This window comes from Bos grunniens, chromosome X (genome assembly GCF_055505025.1).
Source record: "Bos grunniens cultivar Pamir isolate PY7600 chromosome X, Bosgru_T2T1.0, whole genome shotgun sequence".
Lineage (NCBI taxonomy): Eukaryota > Metazoa > Chordata > Mammalia > Artiodactyla > Bovidae > Bos > Bos grunniens.
Window position 1 is genome coordinate 126,477,111 of NC_141194.1, and position 14,604 is coordinate 126,491,714.

Below are 14,604 nucleotides of genomic sequence, written 5' to 3' on the forward strand. Positions count from 1 at the left end.
CTAGCTGCGGTGAGCCAGGGATACTCTTTTTTGCAGCGTTCAGACTTCTCATTGCCCTGACTTCTCATTTCAGAGCACAGGACCTAGGGCACCAGGGCTTCCACAGTTGTGGAACCCAGCTTCGTTGCTCCGTGCAAAGTGGAATCTTCCCGGACCAGGGATCGAAGCCACGTGTCATGCACTGGCAGGCTGATTCTCAACCAGTGAACCACCTGGGGAGCCCCCGAGGCTGAAATCTTAACTACTGGACCTCCAGGGAAGTCCCACAAGTCATGGATTTAGATGCAGGGACATGTGACAGGGGCTTTGTCCCAGAAACAAGGCATGAACTTGTCCTCTGGGATCAGAGGGAATCTGCCACAGGGTGCAACTGACCAGAATAGTGCAGAAAAGCCTAAGCCGAAAGTCAGGAAACCTGGCTGCTACCTTGCATCTCCCACCCACTAGTTGTGTAGCTTTGGGTGCATCATTATGAATCTTCCTTAGTTTGTTTGTACAACACAGTTCACTTACGTCAACCTCTTGGCCCTCAAGCTTCCAGGGAGTAGTGCTTCTCAGTACTGCAGTACTTTGCAGGTGGCATGTATTTTGGTGTTGTCTCATGATATCTAGTTAATTTTTGTATGTTATGTGTTTTTTTGTTTTTAAAGATGTGCTTTTCCAATGTTTTCAGTATTTTGCTGAAAATGTTATTTTTCTGTTGTACTGCATTTACATCTCAGTCAGAAGGCGTCTTTCTGAATTACTTCACTCTGTATAATAGTTCCATCCACCTCGTAATTAGCCTCCAATTAAAATAAATTTAAAAAAAAGGCAATTGTCCATATAGTTTTGAGTATATTGTGAACTCTGTTCTGATCCATTGATCTGTAAATCTATCTTTATACCAAGATCACACTGAATTATTGTTGATCTATATCAAGTTTTGAAATGAAGTAGTATAAATCCTGCATCTTTGTTCTTTTTCAAAAATTTTGGCTCTCCTTAGCCTTTTGTATTTCTATGGAAAGGTGGAATCACTTTGTCAATTTATTTTCAAAGTCCGACTGTTGCTTCATTGGGAATGCATTGAATCTATAGGTCAGTTTTCTAGAGCTCCCATCCAGCAATATTGAGTGTTCAAATCTGTGAGCATGAGATATCAATTTATGTTTGTAGTATTTAATTCCTTCTGTAATTTTCAGTGTACAGGTCTTCCAGAAATTTTGTCAAATTTATCCCAAAGTACTAGTATTTCTGCAAAGAAAACACATAAATGGCTACCAAATGAACAGATGCTCCATGTCATTGAAAGTTGAAAGTGTCAGCTGCTCAGTCATGTCCAACTCTTTTGCAATTCCAGGGACTGTAGCCCACCAGGCTCCTCTGTCCATGAAATTCTCCAGGCAAGAATACTGGAGTGGGTAACCATTACCTTCTCCAGGGGATCTTCCCAACCTAGGGATCAAACCCTGGTCTCCTGCACTGCAGGCAGATTCTTTACTGTCTGAGCCACCAGGAAGTCCAATTTCACATCATTAGCCTTAGGGAAATGCACATGAAAATTGCTTCACACATACTAGGATAACCGTAAATTAGAAAAGAAAAATAACAACTGTTGGAGAGTGTGGAATCATCACACATTACTAAGTGGGACTGTAAATGGTGCAGCCTCTATGTAAAACAGTTTGGTGAGTTCTTCCATTAGTTAAACACAGAATTAACATGTTATCCAGCAATTCTACTCCTAGTTGTGGACCCCCAAAATTGCAATCAGGTGTTCAAACAAAACCTGTACTTGAATGTCCATAGTAACCCTATTCACAATGGCAAAAAGGTAGAAACAACACAAATGTCCACAAACACATGACTGGATAAATAAAATGTCATATATCCATAAAATGGAATTTTATTCTCCCATTAAAAGAAACATACAATAATGTGAATGAACTACAGATAATGTGAATGAACTACAAAATATTACACTAAGAAGCCAGGTGTAAAAGGTTACATATCATATGATTCCATTTGTATGAAATACCCATAAAAAGTATATACATAGAGACAGAAAGCACGTTTGTATTTGCCAAGGAGTAGGGTAGGGAGGTATTGATGACTGACAATGCACATGGTGTTCTCATCTGTGGTGATGGAAATATTCTAGAATTAGATAATGGTGATGGTTACATATTGGGGATGTACTTCATGCTACTGAATTTGATACTTTAAAATGGTTAAAATGGCGACATTTGTTGTGTATTTTGCCACAATAGAAGACCCATCTCATCATAAATTTAAGGATTTGTTCATACTTTCTCAGTCTGTTCCACTGATCTACATGACTATCTTTGTACAAGATGCATACTGTTTTGATTGCTGTGGCTTTATGACTTCTGGAATAGGTATGATAAATCCTTCAACTGTTTTCCTTTTTCAAAATGTTTTGGCTATTTAAGGTGATATAAATGTATATTCCGCATACATTTTAAGATCAGCTTGTCAACTTCTACAGGAAATTCAGCTGAGATTTTGATAGATATTGGGCTCAATCTACAGATAAACTTGGGGAAGGTTGTCATATTGAGTCTCCCAATCCATGAACTATCTTTACTAAGTTTAAATTTTCTCAGCTATGTCTTATAATGTTTTAAGTACTTTTTAGTTTTCAGGTCTTATTCATTTTTTATGGGATTTATCCCTAATGTTTTATTCTTTTGAAGGCTATTGTGTATCCAGTTGCTTTCTTAATTTCATTTTTGGAATTTTTGGTGCTAGTATGTACAAGTATAAGTGATATTTTGATGTTGATATTGTGTCCTGTTGGCCTTGCTAAATTTGTTTATGGGTCTAGTGGCTTTTTTGAGTCTGTGCTTTACTTGTTATTTTCTCCATACAGGATGATCTGTGAATAAATAAAGCTTTATTTCTTCCTTTCCAATTCGGATGGATTTGTCAGGGTAGGGGGCTTATTCCATTCGCTCAAGCTTCCACTGCAATGATGAATAGAAATGGCAAGAGTAGACACCATGCATTGTTCCCAATATTAGGAACATTCTTTCACCATTAAATATTATGCACACTGAGGTTTTTTATAGACTATTTGCCAGAAGAATGAGTTCCTAACAATTTCAATGTTCTTAAAAGATGTTAAAATCATGAATGGGTATTGAATTTCACCAAATCCATGTTTTAAATCTTTTGGAATGATTATGTATTACCCCTTTGTTCTCTTAATATGAAGTATAACATTCACTGGTTTCCTGCCATGACCCCACCCAATTATAGCCCTCAGGATGCTCCCCTCCCCCAGCTTCTGGCCACCAGAGTCGGGTGAGCTCACCAACAGACCCTCTCCTCCAAGGGGGCACCACACCAGAAACAAGAGGCCTCCGTGTTTTTTTTTATTGAACTCAAATGATTTTTTTTTATTAACTTAGATAGACACAAGATTTGACAACACTGAAAACAAGAACATTTCTCTGACCAGACTGCGCTGACTGGTGGAGAGTTCATCACACACAGAAAAGGGAAAGCTGTCTTATTCAAGTCGGTGATGGCGTAGAACCTCCACTGCCTGAAAAAGAGATTGCAAATAAATAAAGTACACAGAGAGGAGAGCAGCAGAGGCCTAGTGAGGAGATGAGGAAGAGGTGGGAGAGCAGCAGCAGCAGCAAACTACTCAAGATCAAAATAGTAAGAAAAATAGTGGCAGGAGCACGTGCTGAGGACGTGTCTCCGCCCCTCCCACAGCCAATACCTTTGGGGGCGGACAGCCCCAGCCAGAGCCCCATGGGGAGGGGGGATTCTCTGCAGGTGATGATGGGTCTCTAAGCCCGGGGCCCCTGAATCTCCAACATACTTTCTCCACTTTGGGAAGCGGCCTCCCAGGGCCCAGGCAGCTCCAACAGAGCTGGGAGCCTGGGGAGGACAGGATGCCCGTCCCCCAGAGCACACCCACTGAACAGCTCAGCACCGTCTGCAACGCACAGCCACTCATGTGTGCATAAACACTCACACACACGCATTCACACATGCACACTGACATGTATATTCACACTCTCACACCCGTACCTTCACACACACACATCCGTGCATTCATCTGCACTCATACCCATACACTCATCCACATACACACACACACATCCCCACGCTCACACACTCAAGCCCTCATGCATGAACATGCAAATTCACACACACATCCCCACACTCACACATGCACTCAACATGCACACTCACACACCCATTCACACACAGGCACGCACATATTAAGTAAAGACCCTCCCTAGTGCCCTCCCCAGGTCCTCTCAGGCTGGCCCAGGAAGGGGCTGCAGCTGAGCATCCAGTCACCCGGAGGATGAGATCCAAACTTGAAAAGGACATATTTATGCATCAGCCCCAAGGAGGCCCCTGGTCCTCCGCTCCTCTCCTCCCCTGCAGCCCAAGTCACAGTCTCTCAGAACTCCAGGGATGCAGTCCAAAGGCTGGCAGTCTCCCGGAAGTGGTCCTGGAGGGACACAGTTGGGGTGGAGGAGGGGCCACCAGGACCAGGGGTTTCCAGGCAACTTGGCACAAGGGAGGAAGCCATCAGCGCCCTTCCGTCTGTGGGAATCTGTGGGGCGCATGTGGTAGCCTGGGTGCAGCCTCAGGCCTCAGGGTGAGGCAGGCAGAGCTCTTCAGCTGGGCCCTGGGTGGCTGAGAAGGGCACATGGTGTGAGGCTCAGCCCCTCTGTCCCAGGGGCAACCAGGCTGCTGTGGTTCTTAGTCCCAGCAACTGAGGACCAGGACCGCAAGCAATCAGTGAGGGGGCAGATGTGGATGTGGGATGGGGGTGAGGGCCAGGGCCTCTCCCGGCTCCCCTCAGTGCCACTCCTGGTGCACCAGTCAGCAGCACAGCCAGGACCGCTGCAGGCCCATCCAGAGCAGATGCTCCTGTGTGATCCTAGCAGGAGGGGCAGCCTGGAGACAGAGACATGGGGTCATGTGTGGGTCTCAGCTCCACCCCACCCACTTGTATCCCTTCCCTCCTATTACACTCGGCCCCAGGAGCCAGCTGACACCCCCACCCAAACTGAGAGGCCTGTGGCACTCAACACCAAGGAACCCCTGGTTAAGCCTTGCATGGGGCTTGGGTTGGGGTGGGGAGGTTTGTGTGTAAGGACCTTGCTCCCCAAGGGGGTTCTGGGACTCATCTCTCCAGTGACCGTATCAGCTCAGACTGTCCCCCAGTTCTTGCCTGTGACTTGCTCTCACCTTCCCTGCCACGGGCCTCTCTCTCTCTCTAGATCTCTTGGGAGCCTGTGCTCCCCTCCCCCATCCCACTGTGCCAGGTCTCCCAGAGACTGGGGGGCAGGTAGGCCGTGCAGACCCAGAGGCAGGTTCAGCTCCCCCACTTCTGATCTATGTCACAAGGGCAAATGTCTCCCTTCCCAGAGCCCAGCAGGTGGGGAGAACCTGCTCCACCAGAGTGTCTCTAGCTCCATCCTTCCTTCCCCATGCCAGTACTGGATCACCAGGCCACCCCTTCCCTCGGGCTCTCCACCTGGAAGGCCCTGCCTCTCTTCGAGGGGTCAGGCAATTTTCTCGGGTGCTCCCCAGGCAACTCTAGGGTCAGGGGTGCCCCAGGCAGGGATTTGACTCTCTGGACAAGACCACGGAAGGGGCGGTTCACCTTCTATAAAACCAGTTCCTGCAAGAAAAACATGGGGACTTGAGAGTTGCCTCTTCACCCAGAGATGTCCCCGTCTCCCCAGTTGTTGCCTACCCTACAAGCCTCTTCTCCATCTGCTCTCCCACCCCGGCCTGACAGCTGCCCGCCACTCAAGGAGACCCCCACTTTCCCAAATCCTTTGGGACACAGGGGCTGCTGGAGGCTGTCCAGGACTGGAGCAGCGCATTCTGTGGCACCAGGAGGGTACTGGTAGGAGGTGGAGGGAGCGTGGCTGAGATGGGGCAGGGCTGGGAGGAACACGTATTTCCCACTCTTCCCTGTCCCCTGATGCAAAGCTTTGGAGGGTGGAGAGGAGCAAGAGAGACAGCGGGAGCAGGCAGAGAGCAGTCCCAGAGACCTGCCAGGAGGAAGTCTTGTGAAGGGCTGAGAAAGTGACAGACCTGGGCTTGGGCCAAGAACACAACCATCCGTCCAGGCTGCCTCTCGAGGGGTGGAGGACAAGGGGGCCAGCATCCGCTCTCTTCTAGGGCTTTCTCAGGGCCTCTCCAGGGCCATTTCCCTCCATTCCCCCGTGTTCAGGTGACACTACCGGGGCCATGGGCCGAGGTGATGGGCTGACCCTCCGAGATGCCCAGGAAGCTGCCTCTCATCCCCAAGTTGGAAATATGACAAGGTTGTCCAGAGGGCCTGTGTGCACCCTGCCTTGCCTGCTCTTGGCTTGGCAGCTTTCCAGGCTGGCTTCCACGGGTCCCTTCCTCCCCCAAGCCCCCCAGGGGCTGGATATGTAGATGCCATGGCAACAGCCTCCCTCCAGCCCGCAAGTCCAACCTCTGGCCTCCTACCTTTTCGGTCAGGGTCAATCATTCATGTTTCTAATGAAAAATTTCTTCCTTCTGCTCCCTCCTTAGGCTAAAGTGAAACAACAGGTTGGCTGCACTCAGATAATTTCCTTGAGTTTCATGGAAAGGGCCCGTTTTGAGAGTTTCAGTGCAGTTTGTCACCAGGCACGAAGTGGCTGGCGAGAGCTGGGGCTTCGGGACTGCGAGGTCGTTTCCGTACCCTGCGTGTATCACCGTGATTTTCATTGCCCACTGTTATCTCAGCATCTTTCATTGTGGCCTTTCCTAATACTTTGCATCCTGATGGTTGTATCTCTAATGTAGGAAGAGATACAGGTGGGTCATTTCCAGTGTCATTTGTGAGCTTTAACCCTGTTGGAATAAACAGAAGAATCAGCCATCTGTTTCGCAGAACAAGAAAACTGTCGGCATGGAAGAAAAATCAATGCTGACAGCTTTTTAAAAATACAGGAAACAAGGGATTTTTGGTCCAATCTGGACAAAATGGCACAGACCCATTTTTCCCTGGTCTTCCTTTCTGGGCACAACTACAAATCCATTTAAGAATGCAAGATACAATGAACAGAGAATTCTATAAAGTGGTAAGAGGAAGGCAAAATGGTTTGGGACTCCAGGACTGGAAGAGTAACACAGTAGGTATCTTACATCCCCACATCCAAAAATGTAGGCAACCCAGATCTCGTGTTTTCCAAATCTCAACCGAGCAACAGAAGGGTACCTGAATAGGCTCACTCCATCCGCAATCGGAAACGGGAAACCATCTGACAACATCAGAACTCCAATCGGAGACGTAAGATTGGTCATGCAGAACTAGCAAGATGGACCTAGCTAACCAGCCACTAGCAGCCGGCCCCAGGAAGCCTCTTCATCCCTATGGGTAAGAGATTCCCACTGAGAGACACTCTAGCCTAAGTAAAGATCTTCCTCATTCCTCACTCTCTGGCAGCATGAGCAGGAGCACATGGGAATCCCAGCAGTACCACATAAATCGAGAAGACCAAAATAACATAAAGGCTCTGAAAATTAAGCTGTCACTAGACACATATTCCACAAAGTAGAAAAGACCCAGTGTAGCCAAAATAGGTAAGTAGGTAACATTTTTTAAATGATGAAAGAAATCAAAGAAAACTTGAAAAACATACTGTGTTCATTGTTTGGAAAAATCAACACGGTAAAGAGATCATTCCTCCTCAAATTCACATGTAGTTTAATGTTATTTCTAGCAAAATTCCAAAAAAGTTTCTTATAGGTAAGCGTATTCTAAACTTTACATGGAAAGGGACAGGCCCTAGCATAGCTTAAAATAAAATTAATCTTGACAAAAGAATAAAGTGGGAAGAAAGACTCACACATAACTCGATGGAACAAAACAGATACACAAGTATGCCCAACTGATTTTGACCAAAGTGCAAAAGCAATTCAATGGAGGAAGGCCAGCCTTTTCAATAAACAAGGCTGAAGCAACTGGACCTACACAGGCAAAAAAACAAATGAGCTTCAATCTAAATTTCGTATCTTATATAGAATCTACTCAATATGAATCACAGACTTAAATGCAAACTTAAAAAACTTTTAGGAAAAACTTAGAAAATTTTAGGGATCTATGGCTTGCCCTGATAGCAAACATACAATCAGTAAAAAGAAAAGTGAAAAACTGGGCATCAAAATAAAAAACTTACTCTGTGGAAACCCATGGGAAGCGGAAAAAAGAAAAATATACAGACTTGGGGAAACTACTTGCAAACCATATACGCTAGAAAGCACTACAATCTATACAAGAACTCTCAAAATTCAACACTTAAAAAACAACCAAATGAAAACCATGGCAAAGGCCGTTCCACTGAAGATAATATAAAGATGGCAAATAAGCACATGAAAAACTACATATCATCAGCTATTAGCGAAATGCAAGTCCAAGCCACAATGAGATAACATTACATACTTAACAGAAAGCCAAAAAATTTTTAAGTGGTAATACTATTAAACAATGGCAAGAATGTGGACAAACGATCACATCCATTGCTGGCTAGGAAGGTCAAATGATGCAGCCACTCTGAAAACCAGTTTAGCATTCAACATCTGATTACCATATGAAACGGCAATTTCACTCTTTCACTCTCTATCCCAGAGAAACGCAAACTTACCATCTCTACACAAAATTCTGTACAGGAATGTTCATGGCAGCTTTATTCACAATAGCCCAAGACTGAAGACAGCAAAAATATCTTTCAATGGTTTATCAATATTACAGAACACTTCTCAGCAGTAAAAATGAATGAACTACTGATACACACAATAACTTAGATGAATTTCCAGGGAATTATTGTGAAGGAGAAAAGTTAATCTCCCAAAGCTCTATTTTTGAAATGACAAAATTTTTAAAAACTGTAAGCAGATCAGTGGTTGGCACAGGTTGGTGACGAGGTAGGGTGTGGGAGGGAAGGGTGTGTTGTTGTATTGATAAAAGGGCAACAGGAAGGATCCTTGTGGTAATGGATCTGCATTGGGGTGGTGAATATACAAACCTCCACGTGATCAAATCTTATATAACTAAATACATACCCACCAATGAATACAAGAAAAATGAAAATATGAATAAGGTCAGTGGACTGTACCCACTTTATTATCCTGGTTGTGACATCATGTACGTTTGCAAAAGTTATCACTGAGGAAAATGGGTAAAGTGTATATGGGTTCTTTGTGTTACATTTTAAATATGCATGTGAATGTACAAGTCAGTCAATAAAGAGGTTAATTTTTAAGAATATAGAGGAACAAAATCTTAAAATTGTTAAGCCTTTATAAAGGCTCCTATTAAGGAATTTTCTCCTCTTCCTATATGTACGTTTACCTCAAAGAGACTCTCGAAGAATGTCCTCGAACTCTTAGGGACGTTGGGTCTATGGTTCTTGCCCTTGTGCTAAACAGATCACTTTAAGTTTAGGGTGCAATGATAACACTCTGAGAATAAAACTTGGAGGTCATGGACTGCCATCTAAATTCCAGACTATTTTCAGAAAAAGTGAATAACTCCCTATACTTTTATTTACTCCAAACATTTAAATGGGCAGAATCTTAAACTCAGTATCTTCTTTATATTCTACCGTGGCTGTGGCTGGATGTGCAATGAGGAACCTAGGACCTAACCCTAAGGACACACGGAAACGTCGTGGGACAGGAGTCCTGTGATATTCCAGCAGACCTGGTTAGAGATGAGGCGGCGGAGACCAGGATGGTAAGAGCAGAAGAGGTTGAGACATGGTTGTATTCAGGAGCTCTTTTGAAGACAGAGTTAAGAGTACTTGCTCCCTGATTGGCTGGGGGGTAGGGGATAACCAAAGGACTGGAAAAAAGGATAACTGAGAGTTTTGGGGCCTGAACAACTGGGTAAACTGTGCTTTCTACGGACATGGAAAAGATCTGGCAAGAGTGGGCTTGCAGGGTAGGGCAAGAGTATGATAGATCAAGCAGTCTACTTAGGAGAAAGATGTGTATCTGTAAAAAGCTCTCCAGGTGATCTGGATCTGCCTTCCCTCTCCCCTCACACCATCAAGCTGAGAACCAACCCACTGCTGGGACACTGGGACACTCTCACAGGTGTGCATTTTCCACGAACTGAGGATGTAACAGATTGCTCAATTGCTGTACAAAGGAAAGGAAGACTCTTTACCTAGAAAGGTGACATCCTCATAGAGTTCTTCCATTACATCAAAGTAGAGGGTTTTCTGATCAGGGGTCATTATTTTCCATTCTTCCTCGGAAAAATACAAGGCCACATCTTCAAATGTCAATGGACGCTAGAGAAGAGAGTAAGCTGTAGTTCAGTACTCGCTACAACAGAAGCCGTCCTATCACTCATTTCTGAATTACATGGGAGGCCAGTTACCAAAAACGTTAAGAGAAGATTCAAGGGAAAAGGAGTGAGAGACAGGAAAGGTGCCCAAGAGATCAGTACACGGCTTGGGAGGTGCCCAATCCCACAGCGCCAATCCTAGTTGCCTAGGGAACACCCGGGGCTAATGTGCCTCAGAGCATCTGCTGTGTAAGGCAGGATCATGGGCAGCAGAGAAAAGCAGACAAGGCCACATTCAGGCTGCCTGAAAATGCTTGTAAAGTACAGCTCACCTGGGACTTAGGCAAGGTGAGCTTAGATGCCAACTTGCAGCTTGGGGTGCTTTTCTCCTCAGAAAAGGTTGGACTCTCTTCAGCAGGCACAGCTGTGGGGAAGGAGCCAGAAAAAAGAATATATTTTCTGTTTAGGAACACCCCAAACCAACTTCTACAGTTTAGGACTCCCTCAGTAAAGACAGCTCACCTTCACGTGTGTGTGTGCACACACGAGCTCACACATGTGCACCACAAGTGGCCTTCTCATAAATTAGAACCAAAAAGCCACCACTCCATAGAACTGGTTCCCAGTTTTCATTAAATGAAATGAAATCCACTGCTTTTCCTCTCATTAAAGAAAATGTTCACTGAACTAGGCAAGCATTAGAGGTGTTTGAAAATTAAAACCTTGGTGGGAAACATGGGAGATTTCTTTTATCACTTTTTTCCTGGTGTACAATTCTCTTCCCATTCTGCCACTGACAGCCCATTTCTGATCCCAATTTCTCCTCTAACTTCTAATGGTGAGATGACCCCAAACCCCCGCCTTGTCCTTGCTCTACCTTCTTCTCCCCTCTCAAATTTCTATAGAGAAAGGTCCACATTGTGAATACCAGGGTTCTGTGGTTTGGATGCTTCTGTACCCCAGAATGGCCTTCACCTTCACCCACCACGGACCTACTGTACTCCCACTAGACAGTCATCCTAACTGAAAGCATGACTGGGCACCTGGAAAATTCCCATGGAATGCTCCCTGAACCAATTACTATCACAGCTCCCAGGAGAAGATAATTATGATGAAACTCCTCACCTCCTTCATCCACAGGCTGGCTTTCTTTGTGAGTATTCCAGCGCGGCTCCTGCAGTACCTGGTATATATTCGAACTTTCTCCCTGGAACACACCCATTGGTTGGGGCTCTGCTGGCTTCCACTTAAAGCCTGGGGCCACTGCTGTTCCTCCCAAGAGCACTGTGTCATTTCCCAGTTGGTGGGTTGTGACCTAAAAATAACCCCCATCCTCATTAGAAAAGAGCTTTTGGTTTTGGGGTGGTGATGGAAGAACAAACAAGAGTAGAGTCCAGGTTTGGGGAGTGTGTAAGGAAATTTTTAAAAATGAAGAGATATTGCGCCATGATTTTCTCACAAGGAACTGTACACATGATCTGGGAAAATCAGATTAAAATGAGAGAAGCTATGACTTGCTTGCCTCCACACCTCCTTGGACAGCCACAGCTCAGGCCAAGAGCAGGGTAGGGGTAGGCTGCCTGTTCTCTCACTGCCTCCAATCTCTTGCTTTCTAGACTTGGATCCTTGATTTAGTGGACTTTTATTTTCTAGTTTCCTCTAAAGAATAAGAAAATGAATAAAAGAGAGTTTTCTGTCAGTTGGATTTTCCAATCCTCCCACGTCCAGGGAACAATTTCATGGACAAAGGGGATGCAGCGGAGGAAAAAATGGGGGAAGAGCTGGATTCAACTTTCCGCCATACACTTCAGGTGTATAAGACACTTGTGCTCCTCAAGGCGGGGCTCTCAAGGAGAAGTAGGCTGCCATCTCCCCAGGGCAGACCTGGTTACCTACTCACCAGCAAAGCCAAGGCAAAGCATGAAGGCAGGCCACGGAGACGCTTTTCTCCTGGCCCTGCGATGTGTGTTCCCAGCCCAGAGAGCACCACGCCTCAGCATTCTGATTTTCTCCATTTTACTGTGAGCTTATATCTTGTTTCTGATCCTTTTTCCCCTTTTCTTTTTCCATTTCTTCTCTTTCTTTGCAGTCTCCCCAGAAAGGTTTGATTTATACTTTGGCTGCTACACTCTCCTGCCTTTGACCTTTAAAACCCTGCATTTGGAGGTTTTTTCCTCCCTTCCTAGCATTTTCTTGCCTTTTATTTCTTGGCTGCTAAGTCCTGTCTCCTTGGCCATGCTAGGCCAGGCCCACCACCTTCAATTCACCCTGGCCCTAAAGAGGGCAAAATGCATTTCTTTTTCTAAGGCCAGGAAAAGACTCTCAGGAACTCCCCAACCTGGAAGCTGTCAGTGCAAGCCTGTGATTTCAGATTGCACTTAGTTATTCTAAAGGAACAACAGAAGAGTGACTTAATCCATCTCATTCTCCAATTATTGACCCCACTTTCACCCTCTTTCACAGTGTACATATAAGGAATCTTTCTGCTCACCTCATTGCTTATTCCACCACATTCTCTGTGAAAGCGGTCTACCAGGGCCACAGCCTCTTTGACGTTCTGTGGATGATACTTCTGCACCCAGTTCTGGATATGACTGGGCAGAACGTCCAGGAACTGCTCCAGCACCAGCAACTCCAAGATTTGCTCTTTTGAGTGGATCTCTGGCCTCAGCCACTGAGAGCATAATTCCTGCAGTTGGCTGACAGCCTCATACGGTCCAGGTGTGTCATGGTAACAGAAGCTCCGGAAGTGCTGGCGAGCACTCTCAGGATGAAGACTGCCCATCTGTGGGCTGGATTTCTTACTCTTATTGGAACTCTCTTTCACAGACCTCTTAGTCCCCTGTAAAACCTCCACATGTGGGTACAAGCATGCAGGCGCCTTCACAGGGCTCATCATTATTTGCTCTGGGAACAGCTTTTCTTCTATTTGTGACATCCTCCTGGGCCACCTGATAACTGAGGCCTTGTCAGCTTTGGTACAAAACCAATGAGTGGATCTTCTCCCCAAGGGCACTGAGAGAGGGGAGGGGAAAAAAAGTACACGTCAAGAAGAAAGCCACATGACGCACATTTACTTACTTATCAGAGAAGAAGAACAGAAAGTTATCAGAAAAGGAGGAAGAGAAAGTAACCGTTCTGCCTCCTCTTTAAAATTAACTGCCACTCGTGAAGGCTCAAGACTCAGGACATGTTTTCAACCTTTCCTCTGTTACCCAAGTTTGAAACAAATATACAACTCTGGAAAGACAAATGTGAGTTCATCACGTTTTCTTTAAGGTTGAGGAATAAAAAACTTACACGCATTTGCTAAAAGGAGCTTTGATGTTATCCAATACTTAATCTGTGCACTTCCTGTCCCACCTTTAAAAACGGGGGTATTTGACTTTCTCTACATTTTAATAGATCATTCCAGTTTCTTATCCTCAGTGAGATGAGGGACAAATGCTCTGTCCCTTCACCTTTTATGCAGAATGATTCCTTTGCTCCATAGAACATCTAGATTCTCTTTCACATCATATTAATACTTGAAGTGAAACTGAGACACCCAGATCAGAAAAAAATAGAAAAAAAGTAACCTTATTCCTTTCAGTAAGTTTCCCCCTCTAAGCTATTAGATGCCATTAACACTGCTTCTTTGGGACCTCCTGGTAACACATATGAATATCACTGTGCCCCTTGTTCACAGAAGGCAATGGCACCCCACTCCAGTACTCTTGCCTGGAGAATCCCAGGGAGGGGGGAGCCTGGTGGGCTGCCGTCCATGGGGTCCCAACAGAGTCGGACACGACTGAAGCGACTTAGCAGCAGCAGCAGCAGCAGCCCCTTTCTACCTGTGTATGAAAATTTCTGCTCACTTTACTAGAAAAACTGACAGCTGGCTTTGTTTCCAAGATATCCAAACGTCACACTCTTAAAACACACACACACACACACACACACACACACACACACACACACGGAGAAACAGGGACGATAAAGGTTGTTCGGAAACAAGAAAGGTCCTAGAAAAGGTAACCCTTGTCTGGACTTGGTATTTCCTCAGGGTCATAAGAGGTTTTTAAACAAGGCTGACGATGGCCTTGAGAGTCTCATTTTCTCAGAGGTGACCCAAGAGAAACGACAACAAGGCTCTTTCAAGGAAGCCACAGGTGTTCAAAGAAATGGCTCGAGAGGTACAGGGACGCTGCCTGCGCTTCTCTGTCAGCACAAACTACTGTCTTGGAGGCTGAAATGACCTCTTGCTCGGAGCTTCCCTGCTAGTTCAGTTTGAGTAAAGAATCCGCCTGCAACGCAACGCAACG

At 45.3% G+C, this 14,604-nt stretch overlaps 1 protein-coding gene across 1 annotated transcript; it reads right to left on the reverse strand.

The window, feature by feature from the left end:
* Nucleotides 1-3,373: 3,373 nt before the first annotated feature.
* On the reverse strand, nucleotides 3,374-13,334 carry LOC147341334 (zinc finger protein 75D-like). Its single transcript, XM_086389189.1, has 5 exons — nucleotides 12,792-13,334; nucleotides 11,426-11,615; nucleotides 10,633-10,724; nucleotides 10,178-10,304; nucleotides 3,374-6,858 (listed from the first exon to the last, which is right to left on the reverse strand). Exons 1-5 carry the CDS (start codon nucleotides 13,236-13,238, stop codon nucleotides 6,632-6,634), a joined length of 1,083 nt encoding a protein of 360 aa, XP_086245315.1. The 5' UTR covers nucleotides 13,239-13,334; the 3' UTR covers nucleotides 3,374-6,631.
* Between the last annotated feature and the right edge of the window lie 1,270 nt (nucleotides 13,335-14,604).

Bases quoted from the DNA above. Each gene is read 5' to 3' on its own strand.
- LOC147341334 (XM_086389189.1), bottom strand. From the start codon at position 13,238: ATGTCACAAATAGAAGAAAAGCTGTTCCCAGAGCAAATAATGATGAGC. The intron at 11,616-12,791 runs GTGAGCAGAAAG...GGTTATTTTTAG, and splicing joins GTGGTGGAATAAGCAATGAG to GTCACAACCCACCAACTGGG. The intron at 10,305-10,632 runs GTGAGCTGTACT...TCTCTTCTCTAG, and splicing joins TCACCTTGCCTAAGTCCCAG to CGTCCATTGACATTTGAAGA.